Below are 26,215 nucleotides of genomic sequence, written 5' to 3'. Positions count from 1 at the left end.
CAGTAGTGCAAGTTTCAGTTTAGAAATAAGGAACTCTAACATTTTGAATAATTAACTTTATTGCAGTTAAAAACAAACCACAAACACACTCAGAAGGCCATATTATCTATAATGGCTGATGTCAAACAAAAAGGTTCAATAAACTGTAAAACTAAAAAGAATGTCTTGAAAATATTACAATATAAATAATGAGATAGTGTTTCAATCACAATCAATAAAAGCCGGGGTCCTCTACTATTGCATAAGGGCGCAGCATAGCCGCTGAAAAACATATGCCAAAAGCTTCCGTTATTTATTTTGGTCTCTCGGCTTTCATGTCTATTGGCTTCTTGAAAGCAGCGGGGATAAGCTGTTGTCTTTTGCCGGGCCCATTGCCAAATCTGGGTGATGCCTTCTGATATGATTTAGCATGTTTGGCTTGTGTTACCATTAGCAAACCTTTTTGCTCTCAAGGGCCATTTCAATTTTTTCAACATCCTCCGAGGGCCGTACAAATGATTGACCTCTGCTTAAAAAAACTAAAATCACAGCCCATTCATGTGTCCTTTCTTTCATGCTGTGCAAAGAAAAAGCAAACACTTAATCCAGATATCTTGCCATGACTCGCGTATGCATGCTCGTGCACGGTGTGGCATGATCACCAAAACAGAAAGATATGGACACAAGATGTTTGCAAGTGTATTTAGTTTCCTATCTATGTGAACATTAATTAAGTGGGGGGGGGGGGGTGGGGGAACCTAACCTTGCCGGGGGGCATGCTCCCCCGGGAAGATTTATTTAAAAATAAATAAGTTAAAAGCATCAATCTGGTGCACTTTGAGAGCAACATTAGGAGATCTATGGATACATCTCTCAACACCCATACAACTGTAAGCAGATTTATTTTTCTTTATGGATATTTTACAAATCACTCTCCTTTCAAACTGTCTTCTTGTTTATTAATAACAACTCATTTTTACTGTCATATAGTATTTTATACCTATTTACTTTTTTTTTTATAACTATAATGATCATATAAAGATGTGCCTTTACCTCACTGGTTGGAGAAAAAGCTTCTTATATTCGTTAGCATAGCTAGCTAACCAGATGCTAATAACAACAAAGTTATTGACTGTATGATCAGTATGACAGATGAACAGATGGGGCTTTCAACTAAAGACACAACCACGCAAAAACTGCGGCATGTGTACGGCTCCTTATGGGTACTTCAATTTCTGGTTCAAGTGCCGGAGCGACGTTCCGGTGCTCTCTCTGTCAGAACTGCACCCCTGTTAGACGAGGCATACCACGTGATGACACGTTAGGCTCGTGTTGTGTTCAAGGACCCTGACCTTGGCCAGTAAAAACAGGCACTCGCTTGTTTAATTCTTTTGCGGTCTAGATTTCTTAAATGTTTTTCTTTTTTGCGTGTGTTTTATAAATGACCTCGAGGACCATACCAAATGGTCTCGCGGGCCGTATACGGGCCGGAGGTTCCCCACCCCTGGTATAGGGCATACACATGGAGCCGCAAGCATTTCGTCCTCAGACCTGCCCACTTTGGGAGCCGTTGTCAACGTTTATCGGATTCGGGCTCCGAATCCGTGTTTCCATGTCGGCCTTGTGTGGATGAACCGTCTTAACGATAGAGAACGTTAGCGGATTCAACTGATATCGTCTCCGTGTGGACGGGGCCTGAATGTTGGAGCTCTGCTCTCAGCCTCTGTTTGTCTAACCCCCCGCTGTGCTGGGAGGACAGATCAGTCAGAGGCGCCACAGGAAGTGCCTGGCCAAGCATGAAACAAAATCTGCAAGCTAGCACTCAGCCGACACATGCTGCAAACACACATTCTGGGCATAGACATACACGCATACATGTCATAGTCTCTCTCCTTCCCTCTGTATCTTCCAGCTCAAGGCTCTCATTCCCAGAGGAGTCGGCAGGCTCTCAGGATCTTGTACATTATTTGTGGACAGCAGATTATTTTTTGATGAACCAAAAAATGGCACACCTAGATTATATTTGAATTTAAGAGGGCACATTTTTGAGAATCTTAGCAGAAAAGGTTGATGAAGAAGATTAATGGAAAATCTCAATTTATTACAGAAACATCCGTCAGCTGAGTCAAACTTTTCTTAAAATTGACAGAAAATATTTCTGTGGTCCGCAAAAAGCAGAAGTGCAACAAACACTGATGTTAAATAACAATACCCATGGCTGTGTTCAGTTACATGTCAGTGAGTCAGCAGGCACAGCAGCAGAGCCCAGGAAGTGTCTCACCCAGATGGAACCAGACATAATTAATGTTATTAGCTACACCTGTGCTACTCCTAGCATCACATGTCGACAGGGGTTGAAAAGTACTAAAGTCCTTCACTTGAGTAAAAGTAGGATAACTGTAATCTTAAAATACTGTATTACAAGTACAAATCCTGAATTGAAACACTTAAGGCTCTTTTTACAGTGTTTTCGAATAATATAATTTAGTTGTTATCTGTAGCAAATACCTGCCAACGTATTGCATCACCTCATGCGTTTTCATATGCACAAAGTTGCTAGTAATTATGAGCGTTTAATAAATATAGTGGAGTACAGAGTAAAATACTTGCCTCCAAAATGAAGTTGGAAGCAGGTCGGACCCATCGTGTTCGGCTCCTTCTGCCTCTTTATCTTTGACATGTGTGAGAGGTGAGAGCAAGTCTTTTCTACTTCACTGTTGAGACTAGGGATGGGCATCGTTAAGGTTTTAACGGTACTACTACTTTTATCAATACCGCTTATCGATCCGGTCTTTTAACTGTATTCTGATCGGTTCTTTTGGAGAAAAAAATAAGGTGAACTAACTAAACAAATTGTGAACAAAACTAACATTGCTTTTTATTTAAATTAAATGCATAATATTTCACATCAAAAGAAACAACAATGTTTTAACAAATGGTATTAAATAATCTGATGACAGAACTGTAAACAGAATAACTGAAACTTTAACAAAATAAATAACTCTGTTACCTCTAATCATTAACCCATGTTTGTATAATTTAGTTAACTCTGTGTGTTGCTGCTAGCATACATAACACCTGACCTGGCTACAGAGTTACTAGAAAGACAGTCAAACCCGGTGAATTTCTCCGTCTGAATGTGGTGCACTTTTGCTAAATGTTTAGACAAATTTCTCGTGTTACTGCCCTTACATGCTAAACTGTTATTGCCATTTTGGCAACAATCATTGTCCACATCGAGACGGGTAAAGTTGAACCACACCTCGGAGTGCTTAGTTTGTGTGTGTGTGTGCTTAGTGTGTGCTTAGTGTGTGCTTAGTGTGTGCTTAGTGCTTAGTGTGTGCTTAGTGTGTGCTTAGTGTGTGCTTAGTGTGTGCTTAGTGTGCTTAGTGTGTGTGCTTAGTGCTTAGTGTGTGCTTAGTGTGTGTGTGCTTAGTGTGTGCTTAGTGTGTGTGTGCTTAGTGTGTGTGTGCTTAGTGTGTGTGTGTGTGCTTAGTGTGTGTGTGTGTGCTTAGTGTGTGTGTGTGTGCTTAGTGTGTGTGTGCTTAGTGTGTGTGCTTAGTGTGTGTGTGCTTAGTGTGTGTGTGCTTAGTGTGTGTGTGCTTAGTGTGTGTGTGTGTGTGTGTGTGTGTGTGTGTGTGTGTGTGTGTGTGTGTGTGTGTGTGTGTGTGTGTGTGTGTGTGTGTGTGTGTGTGTGTGTGTGTGTGTGTGTGTGTGTGTGTGTGTGTGTGTGTGTGTGTGTGTGTGTGTGTGTGTGTGTGTGTGTGTGTGTGTGTGTGTGTGTGTGTGTGTGTGTGTGTGTGTGTGTGTGTAATACAATACTTAAGTAAATATACATTCTTACATTCCACCACTGCATGTTAAAAAGTCCTGTGTAAAAAAAGAAAGAAGAAAATAGTCTATTTCATTTAAAACGATTACACTTTAAATTGTCAAGAATCGACTAGACCTACATTTGATATAGTTGAAAATGTGTGTACGGTACTTACATTTTAATTTGAACCAAGGTAACTTTACGTTTCATTCAAAACTCTGTAGTGCATCTTCTTTGTGCATGCGTTGTCTGCCAGAGGCTGTCATATAATCACTTTTCATACTGTTTCTAAGCTACATTTTGACAAAACACACTTTTAGATCTTGGTCCTTTTTACCTTTTTATATTTGAGCTGAAATAGGATGTAAGCAATCAGACGTCTGTATCTTAAGATAGCAGATCAACAAGCTGAGCCAATGTTAGCAGTTAGCTTGCACCCTTTGATCCCATGTCCCATTTTTTAACTTAATGCAGCGTTTATACTGGTTTCAATCACCCAGCCTTTTTTTTTGGAGAGGAAGAAACATCTGTAGATAACAATATTGATTAAAAGCTTCTTCTCAAACAAACACATTTGTATTTTTCTTTGTTTTAGTCTTGATTGAGAAACCGCTGGTGGCAAAAATGACATATTTGGAAAGAATTCTACTACCAACCCTGAAAACTCATCTGTTCAACATAGCCTTCCAACAATAACTCACTCTCCCCCCCCACTGCAATGTTACACTTCCATTTCTGCCCCCTGTTTTGTTTATATCTTGTCCTTATATGTTTCTTTGTAAAGCGACCTTGAGGTTATGAAAGGCGCGATATAAATTATTATTATTACTACATTCACTTTACATATTTTCTTACCATACCCTTTGTCTTACTCTACACACACTCTCTCTCCTGTATGTGGTGGTGGTACTCAGGACACATTCCTAGCATACCAGCTGAATGTGGTTTCACTCGGTACGCTCCGTAGGACATCACTGACGAGCTGTCTGGAGCGGTATAGCTCAGAACCTGTTCCATTACTTATATTGCCCAGAACAAAGTGTACTCATGCTTTTAGGCCACCTGTTTTATCTACAGCTTCCCCCTCTCTTCTTCTCTCTCACACCTACACACTGCAGCTCTGTTTTGCCCTCTTAAGTATCTATTTACAATCATCCTTTCATCTCCTGGCGGCGTGCAGAGACCTCCTGCAGACGCTTTGAAGACGAGCTCTGTTCTTTCTTTCTGAAGGCCCATTGTTCTTAGTTCACCCCCATTTCTTATTTATCTCTAAATGTCTGGATTTCAAAGTTGAGGGAGGTTGGCTGTTAAAATGAGGCTATATGGAAAGATAATAAATAATGTCGATTTGGACAGTCAGTGAGAACACACTGTGCTTGTAGCTGTATGGATAATCTAATCAATAATGAAAAATGTCCCGAGATCTAATGATCCTCCTAGAGCAGTTGGAGATGCAGCCCCACTATAAAACATTGATTGTGTCTGAGTAGTGTAAAGCCAATCAAAGTGACCCTATATTTAATCTGCAAACACTGTTATAGCCCTCATTATCCTGATTGCTAAGAAAAGTTTCCTCAGGGTTTGTAACTTGTTTAATCTCATCCATTTTTTTCTTTCTTCAAACTCCAGTATTGCTGCTAAGATTACATCAATAATACTGCTGTTGACATGCATTTAAAGTCCATGAAATGTCCAAAATAAACGTTATTCTGTGTTAATAAATCGCTTCATCACTTTCCACTGTTTCATTTGACATATCAACATCAATGATTCTTTCCATAAATACCCCCCAAATAACATGAAATGTGTGCCACTTTCCCGTGTTATTCCGCTCCGGTAGCAAAAAGCTTGCCAGCCATTAACCCAGCTGTGTGACGTCACACGTGGCAAACACCAGCCTCGTCTGGATTGTTTGTTTTGTATCCTTCCGCTATTTTCGCTCAACATATGTGTAACCGGACCTCGCTAAACTTTTTTTATCTAACAATTCATGATGGTGAAGCGATGTATAGTTCAGTTTTGTGGTAATGATTGTTTCTACTCACTCATATCACCGATATTATTGCCTAATACATTACATTCTGCTGTTTATGGCTGTGCTTGTTGGTGGGGTGTCGGGACCTACATTTCGTGCAATGCACTTCTACTGAACCAGTAGGCACAGTGTTCCAATATCCAGGTTCTACTTTCTTCTGGTTGATCAGATTAGCATTAAAGATATTACTATCATTAGTAGAGAAGCTGAATTAAAGCCCTAAGAATTAAAAAATACTTTTGAGCTGTGAATGTTTCCTGATTGCTATAAACAATGATCATGGGTGCTGGTAGATTGTGCACAAAACTCGGGTCAGAATTAAGTTACTACAGGTGTTATGCCAGCTTGAGCTAAATGTCACCAGAGTACAGTGAACTTGCCTAGTGACTGAAATATATAAAAGTTGAAGTGAAATAAGTAAGGCTAAAAATGAATTACGTCTGAATATCTTTATTTTTACCACTTTTAATTGTTTGTGGACTCGCACATATACCAAAATAGAATAATGTACACTGCAATAAAGATCAAATGTTACAAGTGAAAAATTAACAAAATAACCCTTTTTTTATTTATCAAACAGTAAATTAATGCAATCTTACAAACTTGTGATTTGGAAAATGTTGTTATATTTACATGTTTCTTTGGAAAAATAATATTGTAAATGATGTACTTTGTAAATTATTTACATCATGCGAAACCATTTTAACCAGTTCAGCTGCATGACTTATGTCAAATTACAGATTTGGCCATTGAAATCCCTTATAGCGGCCTCCCGGTTCAGGGAAAGTCTTCCGTATCTCGGTTACAGCACATGCAGGCAGCGGGACTCTGATTTTTGGGCCGCGTACACCCCAGCACCAACGTACAAACTGTCGATAAGCTGTATATCGATACTTCCTAATGAAAAAAAAGTATACAGATTATAAATATATTTGGAGAAAAATAAAATGTTATGTAGTACTATTATGTAGCAATGGTTACAAATTGGCTTATAACATCATATTTTTATTTTACTTGTACAAAATAAATATGAGGTTGTACATGACTGCTTGACAGAATCAGACCTCTTATATATTTCCTCACATGTGTAGTTGTTTCTTTTCCCAAGCAAACATTGAACTTGCATACACAGAAAACATAAAAGCCAAGCTGTTTTTGACTGCTTGAAAGAGTTTAATGGTATATTTAAAAGTGTACCATCATATCTGTAGTGACTAAAAGTATTATATGAAAGCAAAGCTGCAATAGGCAGTTGGGTCAATCAATATTTACTTACTGGTGTAGTGGGCCATCAACTGCTCTGTGTTGTTGTTTGTATTGAAGATACGCTATTTTCAGTGTCCAAACACTGAGACAGCCTTCTCTAAAGCCTGGGTGGCTAATAATGCACCTTGGTTTCTCGTCGGTGTCTTCTATCTGGTCAGTAGGTTGCAAACTGTCTATTTGTTCCATCACCTGCCAGATCTCTCTGCAGCATACACATGCATCTGCAGTGGGCATGCTTTCACAGCATTGATATGTACACCTGAATATTGTACATAACATAAAAAAAAAACAATATCTGCCGGACGTGTGAGGAACAGATGACAAATTTAAGATCGACATTTAGTGCAGGTCAAATTAAATAAAACAGAATTTACCATTCAGTATTGCTGACTCGAGTCTCGCCGGCTGCGGAATCCGCTTCTCTTTCACAAGTTTCTGCCTCGTTGTTCGATTGCCGGGCAGGAGGCTCGTACTGATAAGGCAAGATGCCTTGAAGTGAAAGGCTAGCTGGTTCACTCTCTACTTCTGTAACTGAATCCAGATAACCCACCGAATCGGAGCTTGAATGATCGCTATCGCTGTCTGAAGTTGTCGCATTGCTTGCCATTTTGACTGATTTGATCAAATGGCAATATTTGCCACGTGTGACGTCACCGCTCGTTCGGGAGTGATCGGGGGCGTACTCGGCAAACTTCGGAACCAACATCGTTTTTTAACGTATGTCATTTAATTTAATTTATTTATTCTGGTGATATCTAAACTACATGTTAAAAAATACCTGTGTTACATGCATTACATGGCCTTTAGAGAGGACATATTATGCTCATTTTCATAATTGTATGTTCTGCCTCTACTGCGACATGTTTACATGCTTTAATGTTCAAAAAGCTATTTTATTTATTTGTTCTCATACTGCCAGCACCTAATTTCACCCTCTGTCTGAAACCAGAGCCCATTCTGCTATGTTGTGATTGGTCAACTGCTTGGAGATGTCCCGCCCTTTAGCCTATCACATACAATGTGTTGAAGCGAGTGTTAGGGAGGGATGTCATTATGTTAGGGAAGTAAAAAAAAAAGTTGTTCAGAGGAGGCGTTTCAGGCTGGAGGGGGAGTGTGTGGGAGAGAAACTCTCTGGAGTGGATTTTAGCCTTTCAAAATCTATATAACTCACTACAGAAGACGGAAACCCCCCAAAAACATAATAGGGCCCCTTTTAACCACCCTATTATCTACCAGCATAAATACATGTGTATTAAAAACGTTTTTTTCATGATGCCACATGTAGGTTTTGATGGTAAAAAAGGATGGTTGTAAAAAAGGACTGTTATTGCTCCGTCAGGGTGATCCTTGCTCTCGGTATCTCCATGACGTTCATCAACATCCCAGTGGAGTGGTTCTCTGTTGGCTTCAACTGGACCTGGATGCTGCTTTTCGGAGACATCAGGCAAGGCATCTTCTACTCCATGCTGCTCTCCTTCTGGATCATCTTCTGCGGGGAGCACCTCATGGTACTGTACCAGGAACCTTTTACTTTATGTTTGATGGTTTTCTCACTCACCTGCAGGGTGACTTGCTAATTGTTTGAAGTTCCATCATAGCCTTTCAAAGACTACTTTATTTTTGCTGAACTAAAAGAAGATAAATGGTTAATCCAGGTTAATGTAAGACGGTGTAAAGCACTACCAGCTTGACCAAAGGGGCACATAAACGCTTCTAGTTATATGTAGCGTTTTTTGATCAGATTAAGCTTTGAAACCAGTGAGCCTGAATTAGTTGTGATCCTTACATTTGCTCTTTCCTTTTCTCTCAGGACCAGACAGAGAGGAACAGGTTCTCAGTGTACTGGAAGCAGGTCGGACCCATCGTGTTTGGCTCCTTCTGCCTCTTTATCTTTGACATGTGTGAGAGGTGAGAGCAAGTCTTTTCTACTTCACTGTTGAGACTAGGGATGGGCATCGTTAAGGTTTTAACGGTACTACTACTTTTATCAATACCGCTTATCGATCCGGTCTTTTAACGGTACTCTGATCGGTTCTTTTGGAGAAAAAACTAAGGTGAACTAACTAAACAAATTGTGAACAAAACTAACATTGCTTTTAATTTAAATTAAATGCATAATATTTCACATCAAAAGAAACAACAATGTTTTAACAAATGGTATTAAATAATCTGATGACAGAACTGTAAACAGAATAACTGAAACTTTAACAAAATAAATAACTCTGTTACCTCTAATCATTAACCCATGTTTGTATAATTTAGTTAACTCTGTGTGTTGCTACTAGCATACATAACACCTGACCTGGCTACAGAGTTACTAGAAAGACAGTCAAACCCAGTGCATTTCCCTGTCTGAATGTGGTGCACTTTTGCTAAATGTTTAGACAAATTTCTCGTGTTACTGCCCTTACATGCTAAACTGTTATTGCACTTTTGGCAACAATCATTGGCCACATCGAGACGGGTAACGTTGAACCACACCTCGGAGCGGTGTGTGTGTGTGTGTGTGTGTGTGTGTGTGTGTGTGTGTGTGTGTGTGTGTGTGTGTGTGTGTGTGTGTGTGTGTGTGTGTGTGTGTGTGTGTGTGTGTGTGTGTGTGTGTGTGTGTGTGTGTGTGTGTGTGTGTGTGTGTGTGTGTGTGTGTGTGTGTGTGTGTGTGTGTGTGTGTGTGTGTGTGTGTGTGTGTGTGTGTGTGTGTGTGTGTGTGTGTGTGTGTGTGTGTGTGTGTGTGTGTGTGTGTGTGTGTGTGTGTGTGTGTGTGTGTGTGTGTGTGTGTGTGTGTGTGTGTGTGTGTGTGTGTGTGTGTGTGTACTTTTTTTTAAAGTGGTAAGTCAGTATGTGACCAGTACACCTAACAATCTCGTGAAAATATACTATTGTTTCTATCTATTCTTAGGCTTAATTTTCACATGCTGTGTGGATTTCATGAATATTTGTACTCCATTATTGACACTCAAGAGTAGGTAAGCCATAACTGTTTCTGTTTTGTGCTTCCAGAGGGGTCCAGCTGACAAACCCCTTCTACAGCATCTGGGCATCTGATGTAGGGACTGAGCTGGCTGTATCCTTTTGACAACAGTATCAGAGAAAGATCACTCATATAACCAGCTTGGCTGATGGCTATGATGCTGATCAAATCACAAGAGTGTAAATGGCCTTATAATTATGTTTTTAGTTAGTTTAGTTAAATAAAAGTGATAGTTTGCATGTTTTTAAAGTGGGGTTGAATGAGGTCAAAAGCCATAGTTAATCAGAGATTTACTACATAGAAGCAAAGCAATGTACTGCTGTGAACACCTACAATAAATGCACACCCTTAAAAATCAATATAAGTTTAAGTGTACACTTAAAGTGATTTTTATTTTATTAAATTATTTTAAGGTGAGCCTTTCTTTAATTCTAGTGTTACGTTTACAGTATCCACAGCAGTACTTTGCTTTGCTTATGTGAGGTAACTTAATTAATACATAGACTATTGAAAAGTACCTCATAAAACTATTTACTGAAAATGTAACACATCCAAATGATCCTTCTTAATGCCATACTTTCAGTTCTTGCAGTATTTGTTTGTGAAATTCTTCCAGTTGGCTTAAACAAGAACTGGCAACGGTCTCTAGACTAAAAGATGAGAAATAATTCAGTCATGCCATATGTGAAAGCATTTCCCTGGGCGTCAGGACGATGTGTTTATGTGCTTGTACCTGTTAGTTTGCTTTGCTTGCAGAGCTGAGCAATGGAAGATTCATCAGTACATTTCATCCAAAAAGGTTTCCAAAGACTCCATGTTTTTCCCTTTCCTAGTTTTCAATTAAGTTCCATGTAAAGGAAAAAGCAGAGTCTACTTGCTTTACAATGATGTGTTTGTATTTCTCTACAAAAATGGAAGAGATTACATCCATACTTCTACAGTATGCTCCACCACTCTTCTTAAAGAGGGTTATTTCCTTGACTGGAGTTGCCTCAGATGGCGTTCATAATTGTGGCAGGGATCTGTGCCTGTCTCTACTTCCTCTTCCTCTGCTTCATGGTGTTCCAAGTCTTCCGCAACATCAGCGGTAAGAGGACGTCCCTTCCTGCCATGTCCAAGGCCCGACGGCTGCACTATGAGGTGGGTGTTTTCATCTTGTGTTTGCATTTTCTGATTATGCATCATCAATAATTCAAAGAAATCCCAAATTCTCAGGTCATGACTGTATACCAGGACTTCTCTTCTAAACAGGTTAATTTTCCTTAAATGTTTTCTCCCCTTTATCCCCCTGTTTTATAGGGTCTGATTTTCAGGTTTAAGTTCCTCATGCTGGTCACACTGGCCTGCGCTGCCATGACTGTTATCTTCTTCATCATCAGTCAGGTGAGTGCTGTAATGTAATGACATCAGATATAATGCCATCCACAGAAGTATTTATGCAATGATGCTTATGGATTTCGAAAAGAATATAGAAGCTACTTTGCTCCTGTCCAAATAGAGCTGTGCAGTAATAAATCCTAAAACTGGGGAAATGAGATTTTACCACTTCCGGTTCCCTCGCCTTGATGTCAATGTTTTTTTTTTAACCTTTCTTTGGTTGGTTGCCTGAAATAAGGTCTGTGGTTAACACAAGCCAAAGAGATTTTTTTCTACAACATAAAATGTAAATTAATACTCCACTGTTGAATTTCCAAAGCTTCCGTGTCGTGAATAAAAGAGACTTCTAAACGTCATCACGCCGAACATTAGCCACCTTTAGCTTAGCGGTGGTGATGTGCAGCCATGCAATCATGATGGACTTTGTTTCTAGCCTGCATAGCTTTTTACTTTTTGTGTTTATTCGCACTTCTAAAGTCAAGTGGAGTTAATATGTGAAGATTATTATGCTGGACAAAACGTGTAAGTATCATAAACATTTGTTGGATTTTGGATATATCATATAGATCTGTGGCAAACAGAGAAATTCCATTGACTTTTCTCAAGGGAGCCGTTGCAATGCTAACTTCCGGGTCGGCCTACAAAAAAGTAATTATTTCACCACTCTATATGTTCAACGCTCCAACCTAAAAAGTGTGTCTGTCCTGTGTGTGTGTGCAGGTGAACGAGGGCCACTGGCACTGGGGGGAGCACACGGTGCAGGTGAACAGCGCCTTCTTCACCGGCATCTACGGCATGTGGAACCTCTACGTGTTCGCCATCATGTTCCTCTACGCACCGTCCCACAAACGCTACGGAGACGAGCAGTCCAGTGGGCAGTGCATCACCGGTAACCACACCTTTCTACTCACTTTCTACAGTAAAAATATGTATTCTGTGTCTCTGCTTTGTTACTACAATAGCTAAAAATGTTAATCATTTTACTCTCCACTACTATAACGTTTTATAGAGTCTAGGATATAAACTAGAGAAAGACTTGAAGGGGACCTATCATGCAAAATGCACTTTTGTACGTCTTTTATACATGATTTTGTATATATATATATAAAAATAAATAAATATAAAATGAGTTGGTCGGTCTGATAGCACTTACTACAAAATGGCTGACCAAAAAGATATCGATGCGTTTTTCTTCCAGTACTTTCCTTTTTAACCTTAAATTACAATAATCTGCCCTGGGGAGACAAAGAGATAAATAAACAAACAATAACTCATTTAAGAATAAAGAGAATCATTAAGAGTTTCAAGATGATTTGCATCATGTTAGATGTTTATTAGAAACATCAAATTACATTTTAAGATCTGGTAATTGGCAAGACTTGTATAATGTCATCTTGGGAAATTACTAATTCAGCAGGATCATAGTGCTATTAAAACAAATTAGTTTGCATCTCTAACTTTTCTTCTTATAATTATTGTCACTAATGTCCCTCTTCATTCTGTCAGTCCTCTGCTGTCAAGCTGCCTATTCATCCAGAGTTGGTTCAGGGGAGGGGGAGGGGGAGGGGGGGTCGGTGATAGTGAAGGACCCAGATTCCCAGGGGAAAGAAGGATCTTTGGCCCAAGAGGGTGATTCTAATGGACACCCTGCTTCCTTCCAGACAGACAGAGAGGGAGGGAACAGTGAGGAGGGTGGGGGGAGGAGCGGGGGAGTAATGAAAACCATCCATCCATCTCCTGACGTCAGGGAGAGAACAAGAACGTTTGGAGATCTGGAAGAGTTCCCTGAAGTGCGTCAACCAGTCTCAGGCAGGCTCTTTCCAAGTTTCAGTCTGCATGTTGATTTACTTGAGTTTCACTTCTGTTTCAAATAAGCTGAAAGTATCTCTGTTGGTAAAGTTCAGCTCAACTTGTTATGCAAAAGATCTCATGCCTGCAGTAAAACAAGGGAATGTGCACAACAGGAACCCAAAGTACGCAATATGAATGGATAAACCCAAATATTTTATTCAAATGGATAGTTATTTTACCTGAAGGAAAATAAGTCTATAATTGAAGTCTGGGCGTTTTTTATTTCTTCAAATTGATTTCAATCATGTTGGATTGCCACAAGATAAAAACAAAAAAAGATTCTGTTTTGAAAAATCTGATTTTGATTTCACATGGTCTTTGAAAAGTTTGTCTGAGTGGGGAAACAAATGTTGCTGTAATGGTGAAAAACAGACATGGATCAGTCAAGTTATTTGAATTCAGATATTTTATCCAATAATAAAATGCAAAAAATATATAATTTGATATGACATTTGTAAATGGGCAGGTTAAAAAGCAAGCGAGATGGCTAAGTTTTAGATATGCCTTACACATTTAAATTCTAAGAATTGTGGCTAACTAAAGACATACAAAAACTGCATTAATGGGATCCTCATGATATGAATATGGCCCTATGCAGAGCCGTCAAAAAATCTATACAAGTTCATGACCTTGATCTGTGTCCAAAAATACGCCTTTCTTGACCTGCTTGAAAAGTCCTTAAATGTATGTTTAAGAAGGTTTAATTAGTCGTTTCATTAAATACATGTTATTGAAAAGGGGTCGCTTCAGGCCTATTTGTGTTCATATTAAATAATTTGTTTTACCCTGTATTTTAGACCCCATTTACGCGGGAACGTTTGCGTTACGCACGGTATGCATTTTCTAAAAAGTATTCCGTTCACAAGCATTCGATTCATTTAACGTGTCCGTTCACACGAGACTGCTAGAAACGCTGTAGTACATATGCCGGGACTGTATGTGGCACTGCTGCCACCACAAAATACACCAAAAACAGCGAAGAAAACCCTGGAGCATGGTTGCCATGGTTGCCCTTCTGTTTATTCTCCGCGGTGGACGGCGTTTGCTCCTGCTGTAAATCTCTCCGGTAGTCCACCAGCAGATGACAAACACCCACCTCTCCGCCTCTTCCAAGGGACGAGGGGACCGTGCGGCAGAGTTTCTGTTAACAAATAAATACATTTTGCCGGTCAACATGTCCGTTAAAGTTGAAATCTTCCTGACAAAATTAGAAAAGTGCCGGTCAAAGGTCTTCTTTTTTATTTATTGAGCTTTAAAACAAATTGATAACGACTCTATATAATAATATAAGAATAATAAACGGAGCCTCTCTTTTCCTCCCCCTCTCCTGACAGCCCAGCAGCTTATCTCTGAGCAGGAGAGGTGGGGAGAGGGAGGCGGGGCTATTTCATCGTTATCAGAAAATGATCGTATTCCGTTTGCAGATCTATCCACCTTGGGACCCGTTATCGTTTGCGGGGTACGTTTCTATCGTTTTGTTACGGCCTTGTGTAAACGAAAGGGCTATACGCAGGAGAAACTATGCGGGTACAACCCGTATCGTCCTCGTGTAAACGGGGTCTTAGTCAACATTCAATCCTGATTCTGTATGAATCAGCCATACGTTGCATGTTAATATCCCCAAATGAAAGGTTTGTTGTGGTGGTGGGGTTTCATAAGGATGTAATGCCATATTTAATATATCATTTAAATGTCATTATTAAATCAATTTGATGCTTTGAATAAGCACAAATTGCATTGCATACTAATGAAAATGAAGTTAACTATTAAACATTAGCATGATTTAACCAGACTTGGATAAAAAAACATCCCCACTGCCGATCTTCTATCCTAATACAGAGACAACTTTGTAGTTCGAACAGATAATGACGTCTTCGTACACCTCAACAAAGTCCATGCTGATAAGATATTTAGTTTTCACGTGATGCTAGTGTTGATTGTAGTGTCTGATGGGTTTATGTTTGCAGGAGATAATGGAGGAAACAGTGGAGAGGACATCCAGCTGACCACTACCATCACACATGTGGACGGCCCCACTGAGATCTACAAGATGACCGGCAAAGAGGCCCAGGAGTAGATGTCCCACTGTTAATAAACCCCCCTCTACTACCTACTGCTCCAACAACCCCTCCCTCCTATATGTAATCCAACAGGCTTTTATTTTGACACTGCCCGGCAATAAATGGCATCATAGATCCAGCTCCCATTTAACCAGTCCCATGGCTGAATATTATCAACACTCCTGTCCTTTTTCATTTCACGGTGGTACCCTTTTCTTACATTTCATACTTTATGTAAACTTTGTTATATTTTCTAAATGTTGCACATTGTTTTTTTTACACCCAAAAATGAGATTATCATGTAAAGAAAATAATTTCTTGTTGGTCAGAAGTTGCATCTGGCAGCTGTCACACTCCTGATTTTTTTTTTTCAGAAGTACAGTGTGGTAAAACGAAATCCTTTTGACAATGGACCTCGTTAATAGGTAACGTTTTTCAGATACATTTCATTTAATTTATCGCTTAATTTCCCTTTTTGTATTCTCATTCAAGGCCTCAGCGCCTGTCACACATATCTTTCCATAGAAAGTAGATCATGTTAAGTACTGCGTCAGTCATTCGAGTGGCGGAGATCTTTTTTTATATCATAAATGTACAGACCACATAGCCACTTTGGGAAATGCATACTGTATGTTCATTATGTTACAATGTAGATATCTATTTTTTATAAAGTGCTTATTTTCAACTTCACAAAATACATGCATCAAGCTCTATCAATGTTTTTGAAGTTGGCTGTAACCTATTATACATGGTTCTTAGTTTTGTTTTTGCTTTTTATTCTAATTTAAATAAAAACACTTTGACTTAATACCCTGATGTATTATCATAATGTTTACTCGGAGGGAAGTCCTTATTTTTGACACTCATTCACACGTTTAAAGAGGAATAAAACTAGGAAAGGGATTATCAACAAAATATCCGTAATTCAGTGTGTCTTGCTTTTAGGCTTTTTGGGATTTTATTTGTTGGTATGAAACATTTGCTGCAAGGCTTTTTAAATATAAACTAATTAGTTTGTAATTGATGTCTGACTAAGCGTACATTTATAGGGAAAGGCCGCCACTGCATGGCTCATAGAAGAACAACTCCACTTTCACAAGTGTGAAACCGGAAGTCCTATTATAGTTTTGTTTTTACAGATTTTAAGCACAGGATATTTGACATTAACGATTATTGTATTTGCATTTCTACGACTTCCTTTTTCTTAGATTTGACTAACATTCCACTAATTATTGGACTATTTTAATAATAAGTTGCATGTCAAATTTATTTATCACAAAATCAGAACACAATCCAAATACATTAATTGATTTGCTAGCAATTAGTTACATAATTAAATAGATTAAAGTCTAAATGGTATGCCTAAAAGCCTAATCTACGTTGTCTGGAAACATCTTTGTATTAGCCTAAAATAAGTATTAGTAGTAGGCTACATTATAGCCTACATAAATGGTCTCACCAAAATGTGTAACCTCACAGGCTGATTAAGAAAAATATTGAGGGTATGACCAGTGTCAGTATTAGGGCCCTGATTTATTATTTGCACTACGACGAGCATATATTCTCTTTAATTTTCCCTAAGAAAAGTTCTAATACTCCAACCGGAGTTTTATTTTGAAAATCTTACCAGGAAGTAGTACTAAGAGAGCCATTAGCTTTACGCTGTGAACATCCGCCAGTGTTTCTCTCGGTCCGCCTCTCCTCCCGACTCAATTCAGCTGTTTCGTCGCGAAGCGTCCAATTGGCAGAGAAAAGGAGAGGGGGGAGACAGATGTTCTAGAGAAGGAAGAAAGTAAACTAAATTAAATATTAACACCACCCGTCAGCGGAAAGTTGAAGCGGCACTACTTTGAAGTCGCCGCTTTGGTCCATGCAGAGACAGCGTATGGTGTAAACACGTTAGTGGAGTTGTGACATTGCGAGGTGAGAGACACGGCAGAGGGAAAGGTCTCCTCCCAGGCTGTTGACGGATACATCTCGGCTCCAGTGAAAGGAGACACGGCCGGACCTGACTGTTCACTACCTCGGCCAGGTAAGACTGCCATGTGTCGATAAACTGTCACATTAATTAACAGCTTCTTACCTGAAGCAACAGTTCTGCTCTACTATGAGACATATTTTCTGTCATTGCTGACAGCTTTCAGTGTTCATCCGCAACACTTAGGTCGCACAGTTTACCTAACATAGTTTATATGTCGTTAAAGCTGTGACTTCGGTGACCAGACACATACATATTCAACTTAATTAATATTAATGTAATATACTATTCAACAGGTGATAGCTTGAGCTTACTCAGTGCTCTCTGGGCCTTCTGCCCTGGTTATTCCCTACTGGCCCCACCTACTGTGTTAGCCACATAATGACTTATTTTGAAAAAGCCAATAGATTATTCCAGAACAGAAAAGCACTTTTATAGACCTAAACAAGCCACTTCTCTCTCTAGAGCTGAAAAAGATGCATCCGTTAGCTAACTTTCAAATACATGTCAAGCTATTTTGATAATTGTTAAATTAGTTTTCTGGAAAAAGAGTATACATTCTCTGATAATAGCATCTTAAAAGAGACTACTTTCTGGGTTTATTTACTCCTCTATGACAGCAACATTTACAAATCAAATATCTTTGACTTGTGGAAAAAACTATTTGAGGGTGTCATCCTCGACTTTCGGAAACACAGACTAAACTCCCCATTTAAGAATAAAATAAAATAGATAAAAATGAGAATACAATTATTTATATAAACATTAGAAGTAACAGAAAGAAACGTGTAATAAAATAATAAATAAAAAACATGAATACATACATAGGTTGAATCTAACACTTTCAAATTAAAATAAAAGATATGTGTTTTTCCACAAATAATCATAAAAAAGCACCACATTATATCGTTTTAAAAAGGAGATGTGTTTATTTCCAGGTAGAATAATAAATAAAAATTAATACAAATATTAATATAAACATTAGTAGAGTGAGAAATGTGTAATATATAAAAAAATTCATATATTTGATATTAATATATAAATAAAATGTGGTTAGCTGTGACTTCACTGACCACACACATAAGTATTATCCTCACTGCTTCATGAGTATACTATTCAACAGGTGATAGTTGAGCTTACTCAGTGCTGTCATGTGTTTGCCACATCATTGACTTATTTTGGAAAGCAAAATGGATTATTCCAGAACAGAAAAGCACTTTAATAGACCTAAACTACCCACTTCCTTCACATTAGTCGATTATGCAATAGGTAATCGCTTGCAACACTACCTGTGTAGTCCAACATGAACCAACTAGATGTGATGGTTGAAGTGGCTGAGATGTTGACATAAAGCCATGAGCATCAGCAGCTCTGGCCGTGAGGAGGACAGAATACAGACCGGCCATTGATAAGGCCAACTCATTAGTACCCCATTCACAGCATCAAAGCTTCCTCTCAACGCCCATCAGCATGAGTGGGTCGCTACACACACTGGAAGCAGAGGAACACACACGTCCTGCCTTCACGCTGATGACAAGGGTTTGGTTTTTGGTGTGACACTCATTACGTTTTCTTACGAAGGAGTGAACAGCAGTATGACAGACACTGGCCGAGAGTAAGTGCCTCAGTAATCAGACCAACATGCTGATATTAACTAGAGCTGCTAAAATAAATCCAACTTTTCATTTAATCTCAAACTTCTTTGACAACATATTGGTTCCAAGGGGGAAAAAGTTTAAATATTCTCATACCAGCATCTGAAAGGTGGCTATGTACTGGGTTTATTCATTCCTCAATGACAGTAGACCTCATTTCTTTGAGTTGAATAACATCCTCTTGGACTTTAGGAAGCACAGATTTTTCTAGGGCTAAACTCCCCATTTAAGAATAAAGTAAAAACAAAAGATAAATACAAATATAGAATACAAATATTTCTCTAAACATTAGAAGTTAAAGAAACATTTGTAATACAGTTAAACATTTTTTTTATATAAACATAAAAATAATGTATTTTTACTTTATTTTTCTCATACTGCCTGTGCTGCAGCACCTCTTTTCACACTCTGTCTGAAACCAGAGCACCGTCTGCTCTGATTGGTTAGCTGGCCGGCTCTGTTGTGATTGGTCAACCACTTACAGTAGAGATGTCATGCAACTGAGCCTATCACGCACAATGTGTTAAAGCGATAGCCAATAAGGCGTGAGTGTTACAGTGATGTCATTATGTTGCAGAAGTAACAAAGGTGTCCAATGGAGGCGTTTTAGGTGGGATTTGAGCGTTTGCAGACCATTTACATGCACTAAAACCTATGTAACAAACTACAAGAAAGGGAACCCCCCCCAAAAGCGTAATAGGGCCTCTTAAACTAGAGATGTGCTCATCATTTGCCAGGAATAAATCAATCAACGATAACGTATTATAATGAGTAATGTACTTAAGAAACCCTATCATGAAAAGCTTCATGCTGTTTTATTAGAAATTAAGATGATGACGTCCATGAACAGCTACCTTGTGTTATGCTGTCAGGTCTGATCATGAGCCTGTCTGCTGCAATTCCTCACAACAAACACTAACCGCTTATTATTTTCCCACTCATTTTTCATTTCCTCAGCATGTTTCCTCAAATAATACTTTCCGAGATGGGTGTGTTTTCAAACTCTCTCTAGCAGCTTTGGTGCTGGTGGGTTCGCCCAGATTGCTGGCAGGATTTAACGTGACGTGTGATGCATGTCAATTGATTAGTAACAGGAGGAGGGGGCTATTTGGGAACAATGTCTCGCCTAATGCAAGGATGAGATTAAAAAACTCCTGGTATTAGATTTATGGAAGGATGGATTTGAATCTGATCAGTCTGTCTCCATATGAGTTTAGGTTCTGAACAATAGATAATCTGTTGGGTCATGTGGGAAGTAGCCGTAACCAATGCTGTAACACCTTATCCAGACGACACATGGCTACTGAATTTTACTGGCCACTCAAGAGATTATTGCTTTTGTTTTTTGGGCCTTGTGAGTCAGGCAGATCTACCAACTAGTACAAAAAAAATACAAGTATTTGACTATAGATACATTGCAATTTCTCCTACAGAAATGGCAGACAATGCTGTGTTTCTGCCGCTCGAATATGGAGATTTCCTGGCCTGCTTTTCTCTGTTTAATATTGACGAATCCACTCATCTATATATCACATTTTCTTCTCTGCTCAGTTTGGACTCACTTTCACCTTTCTTCCTTTTATCTACACACACACACACACACACACACACACACACACGCACAAAGTCCTGTGAAAATGGATTGAAAAAAGACAGGCCATGATAAGTGGACAAAATCTATTAGAAATATCCCAAAAATCGCCAACTCTTTTGTTGATTGTTTTTCGTAATTTCTCATACAAAAAATGCAGTTTTTTCCGCCTTTCAAATATGGAGATTTCCTGCTTGTCTCTCTGTTTATATGAAATCAAAATACATATATTTGTGTTGGACCAAACAATTAATTGAAAAATCCATAAAATAATTAGCAGATTATTCTATAATGAAAAAAATCAGTATTTGCAGCCTAAGCAGCCACTTGCATATTTAGACCCTCCAGAAAAGCGCGGGCTAAATTCCTTGATTATGCGATTAAACATGTGGGGTTTTTATGTGATTTTATGCAGCGAAACTGCGGGAAGTTGCGAAATATGTGGAAAGTTGCGAAATATGCTAAATATGCGGGAAAAAATTATCGATTTTTTTTAAAATATTGGGCTGTCTTATTTATTCTCTCTCACACACAACCTGCCACTAACGTTAAACCTCTTTACTATTCAATTAAACACATTCAATGTTTATTTATTGTAAAAGCAATTGGGCTATTTTAATCTCTCACACACACACACACACACACACACACACACACACACTTCTCCGCCTCATTCTGTTTTCATTTACTCGTTCGTTATCTGACCAGCTTCAATCTTGTAGGCTACTCACCTCGTTTCTTGTAGCCCTCGAAAGGGTTTTGGAGGTTGATACCTCGGTGAATGTGAGTTGTTTGGCTTTCTTGTCCGCGGCAGCAGAAAGCCTTTTCGAATGTTTGAATGAATCAAAGTGGGTCGTCACCGTCGATTTTCTCTTATGCTCCAACACACAGTTGCACGGGGTGCAGAATAGTTCACCCCCACTTTCTGCCCGGTCTTTAGTAGAAATGTTCGTCGGTAAATGAGATGGATTCGATTTTTTCATCTTGGTGTTTTCTCTATCGTGTGAGCTCCACACGTTCACTCTATACAGTGTTGTTTACATTCTGTGATGCGCGAGCTGATGACGTCACTTCAAGACGAGTTAACTTTTTTTTTTCTCAACTTTGTGTGGAAAAATGCGGGGATTATGCGGCCTTTTGATAAATATGCAGCCTTTTAGAAATCTGCGCCATTTTGCTGATTATGCGGTAAATTCTGCGATCGCAGAATCGCGTTTTTCTGGAGGGTCTACATATTGCTGCTGCTAGTTTTGAGCCCTGCTAATTGGATCAGTGCGTGCGGTGGAAGTGTCTCCTGTTCCTGTCCTCTGACAGAATGCTGCCTGACCTGATCGGCAGCTCTGTGGCGACTTGTTGTCGAACAGGAGGAGGACGCAGCGAGGCGGGATCCTCTCTTCACGATCTGTTTCCTCATAGAGCGGCCCCACAGCTCTTTCTTTCTACACACTTTGTTGAAATAGGAGTGTGTGTGTACATGCCGGTGTGTACTTGCTTTGGTCTGTTTAGAGCAGGGGTAGCCAACGCGGTGCCCGCGGGCACTAAGTCGCCCGCAGGGGGGAAATTGGTCGCCCGCGTGCATGTTCTAAAAATAGCACAAGTCACCATGGAGCTCCGTCTAAAAAAATTATTGAATACATTTTTATTTTTAAAATGACAATATTGAATATAACATTTTAAAAGCACATATTTTGTATGTACATATGTAAGTGAAATGGAGATTTGGTGCGTGAAATTGAACTCTGACCCCAGATAGGTTCAGAGTTGAACTCTACGCACCAAATCTCCATTCCACCTTTAGCTGAGACAAGCTAGCATGAGCCTCATCACCACACTGCAAACAGACACACACAGACACACACACACACACACACACACACACACACACACACACACACACACACACACACACACACACACACACACACACACACACACACACACACACACACACACACACACACACACACACACACACACACACACACACACACACACACACACACACAGCAGTGGTGAGGATCTCAGCCTGCCACTGACGTTCAACCAGAAAACATCAGCAGCTGTTAGCAGTTAGCAAACAGAGATCACAGCTCCTCATATCTTTTCAGAAACTGGACAAAAGTTAAACAAGTACAAACCACAGACTGTCTGTGTCATGGCGAATACAGTCGCTGGTTTACTTATGTCTGTAGGCCGTTGTTATGAGTGTGGAATGAGCATATACAACGTTAGCTTAGCCTGGTCGACCCAATCTCCATTCAGAAAACAAGCATTTTAAAAGGTTTTTCGCCTGCCGTCTTGTCTGCAGACTTGTCAAGCATTAATTCATGGTTTTTACTAACCGGTATCAGTATGTTGTTACTTCGGCATCATTTAGAAACGTGTATTACAATTTAATCACGGTAAAATATGTTCATTTTGTTGTAGTTGTAGCTCCCGAGCCAGCGCGTCTTGTTTGAATTATGCGAGTAAACACAGCTGGCAGCGGTGAAACTCAAGCGATTAGAGCGAAGTCGCGTCCGGTGTGAACGCAGCATTACAACGACCCCTGATAGATCTCGCAAGAATGTGTATAAATATAGATACATTTTCATAACAAAACAATGGGGTTGCTATAGCAATGGTAAATCATTGTTAATAATTATTGTGAGGAATAATTAACATGTGATCAGACAGTCCTTCACATACAGTAAATTAATATGTATTCTGATTATTATTAATAATAATATTATCATTAAAGGTGAACCGTGCAATTATGTTATTCAGGAAGTTTGTATCAAACAAGTAGCCCTTCGTATTACTCAGTACCCTTGAAGTAGCCCTCGGTGACAAAAAGGTTGGTGACCCCTGGTTTAGAGTGAACTTACTACTTACATGGCGAGTGAGTGCTCCCATAATCTGTCCAGCACACAGACGCAGAACTTAAGTATATGTTTCTAAAAGTGACTGTTTAAAGTACATGTTTTTACCTCATCAAAGACTACATCACACTTCTACACACTCATCAACACTTAAATAGTCCTGTCATGCACATGCTGTGTATTCTTTGAGTTTAGAGTGGAACCAATTAGTCGATTGATCATATTTCTTGATTAAATATATATATCATTGGTGAAGAATATCTTTGGGGTCTTTCCACCTGGATTTGTTGGTTCTCTCATGCCCCTTTCACACCAACGCGGTTCCCGTTCTAGCTCCGTGCTTGCGCTCTTCTGGTTCGGAACCGTTTTTTCTTTTCAGCCCCCGTTTTGTTCACACCGCCCAGAGCCCAACTGGTGCTGCAGCGGCTGCGTCATGACGTCACCGTTTACGGTGCTGATTTTCTCCTCAACGGAGACAACAACAACAACAATGAGGGACTGCGTCGGGTCGATAATCATACGAAGCCAGATTAAATTAAATAACTACTTCTCAACCCTTATACTTTTCTCCAGAGTGCTGTGGTGCGTGCGTGCTCTGCATTGTGCATGCTGTAGTCACGAGGCCTGCAGTGGTTAGCTTGAATTCCCCCCTCCCCAGGAGCAGATGCTCAGAGGAGTGGTGGTGACTTAGCGGATGTACAGTCACACCCATCTATTGGTTTGGCAACAGAGACGTGCTTTCATGAAATACCATTGGTAACTGGATCATTTCCTACTGACTTCAAAGCCGAAACACTCTTACATATACTTTCATTTGTTTGTCATTGTAATCCGCACATTAACTGTAGGCAATGATGGTAGACTTTTCACTACTTGCTTCAGGAAGCACTAATCAGACATAAAGCTCAGATGTTACACATTTTTTCAAGGCCAAGCAGGAAGTGTTCTCATAGCAACCATCTCAGATAGGGAGTTAGACCTAATTTCCCCTCATTCTTGTAAATGTGTCAAGAGTTTTTGTGAATCATTGCTATGGTTTCTCTCTGCCTTTACACTGAAGTTGTGCATAGCTTTTGTTTGTCAGTCTAAGTTGAAGACACAGTTGACAATTAGAAAGAGAGAAAAGGCGTCTCCACCCAAACCAGGAGCATTATAATCCACCATGACCTGCTTTAAAACGACTTCCACCTGCTCACAGCTACAGAGTTTTATCACTGTTGTGTGGGTCAGGATAGAAATCAGTTGCATTTAGTTTGGTTCAAACTTTGTGTTGAATGATCTTGCCTTTCAATCCTTACAAGTTAACAAGAAAAGGCTACTGCAACAACATGACAATCATTTGTTTTCAGCCGACAGGTGCAAACACGCTACGACGACCCGCAACACTTCCATTAGGAAAAATGCGCTGCACTTTCAAAAACAATGCAGGTATAAAACACAAATGTTCCAAAACACATGCAAATGAAAAAACATCTTCACCAACTCGACAATCATGCGCAGCATTTACTAAAAGCGCTGCATAAACGAAACACTGCAAGAAAATCAAAACACAACGGAAACAGGGACACTAAAAAGTGACGCACACAGCCCCGAGCAAAACGCTTGTTTATGCTCCGGGTTTATAAAGTTGGACAACTGTCACCGTTGCATAGTTGGTCTGTTTCATAATTGTAATAATGTTGTCAGTATATTTGTAATGACTAGGTTAGGTAGCTAGCCTTTACTTCTCCTTGTCCTCGTGTCCTCCGTTGTGTTTTAAACACTGCACATGTCTCGTCAAGTTGGTGAATGTTTTCTAAATGCTGTCCTTGTCTTGTCAACTTGGTGGAGATGTTTCATGTGTTTTGGCACATTTTTGTTTTTAAAAGATGCATTTTTACAATTTTCTGAGTTTTTCTATATACATAGATTCTTGTAGAAAAATGAACTTCAGTTTTTTCAGCCTAATTAAATCATTGTTAGGGGCAGTCCCAAAATCAATCGCATACTTATTCACTTTTGTTAATGAGTTTTTGTCCAAATGTACTATCAGTAGGCAATATAGTATCAGTATCTACTTTTCTTCAATAAAATGTAGAAAAGCAGCAAACGACAAAGACATTTCATTTTTTCATGTTGCTTTGAGCATTACCTCATGACAGGCCACGGTGTGTTGTGACTTGTCGCCTCCTCCCAGTACTGTGGGCCTGTGACAGCATGTCATGAGCTAACACAGTAACCCAAAATGCATCGCTTGAGTAAAACACACTTTTGGAAGGTTCTTTGTGTGTGTGTGTGTGTGTGTGTGTGTGTGTGTGTGTGTGTGTGTGTGTGTGTGTGTGTGTGTGTGTGTGTGTGTGTGTGTGTGTGTGTGTGTGTGTGTGTGTGTGTGTGTGTGTGTGTGTGTGTGTGTGTGTGTGTGTGTGTGTGTGTGTGTGTGTGTGTGTGTGTGTGTGTGTGTGTGTGTGTGTGTGTGTGTGTGTGTGTGTGTGTGTGTGTGTGTGTGTGTGTGTGTGTGTGTGTGTGTGTGTGTGGAGCATAGGCTTATGACATTACATTTAGCTTACGCTGTTATCCTAAGCAACTGACAATAAGTGCAAGCAGCGATTAAGAAACCAACCCAAAAGCAAGAGTCCTGCAGGTAGCTATTCATTATCGCTGCATGCATCTTAAATAAGCAAAACAAAAGATAGTGTTTGGCATGAGCAACAACGCCATCTTCAGTCTGTGTTGCTCTGTTGTTTTAGCAGAGGAATTTCATTAGCTGTGGATAAATATTGAACTATGTATAAGCATTTTAA

At 39.5% G+C, this 26,215-nt stretch overlaps 2 protein-coding genes across 3 annotated transcripts in view; both read left to right on the top strand.

Moving 5' to 3' along the window:
- wls (Wnt ligand secretion mediator) overlaps positions 1-16,158 on the top strand; it is a 29,402-nt gene extending 13,244 nt beyond the window's left edge. Inside the window, exons 5-11 of the mRNA XM_079651759.1 lie at positions 8,434-8,602; positions 8,905-9,002; positions 10,092-10,155; positions 11,059-11,202; positions 11,362-11,445; positions 12,160-12,328; positions 15,258-16,158. Of these exons, the coding sequence (XP_079507885.1) occupies positions 8,434-8,602; positions 8,905-9,002; positions 10,092-10,155; positions 11,059-11,202; positions 11,362-11,445; positions 12,160-12,328; positions 15,258-15,367 (838 nt within the window). The 3' untranslated portion in view covers positions 15,368-16,158. The remainder of the gene's footprint in view (positions 1-8,433; positions 8,603-8,904; positions 9,003-10,091; positions 10,156-11,058; positions 11,203-11,361; positions 11,446-12,159; positions 12,329-15,257) is intronic.
- Positions 16,159-17,019: 861 nt separating this feature from the next.
- LOC307020427 (guanine nucleotide-binding protein G(I)/G(S)/G(O) subunit gamma-12) overlaps positions 17,020-26,215 on the top strand; it is a 62,434-nt gene continuing 53,238 nt past the window's right edge. For both annotated transcript variants that reach the window (XM_079651760.1, XM_079651761.1), the window contains exon 1: positions 17,020-17,382. The gene's annotated coding sequence lies outside the window, so the exon portion shown is untranslated. The remainder of the gene's footprint in view (positions 17,383-26,215) is intronic.

This window comes from Notothenia rossii (assembly GCF_949606895.1).
Source record: "Notothenia rossii genome assembly, chromosome: 9".
In the NCBI taxonomy this organism is placed as follows: domain Eukaryota; kingdom Metazoa; phylum Chordata; class Actinopteri; order Perciformes; family Nototheniidae; genus Notothenia; species Notothenia rossii.
Note: the sequence above shows the minus strand (reverse complement) of the source record. Positions and strands in the feature narration are given on the sequence as shown.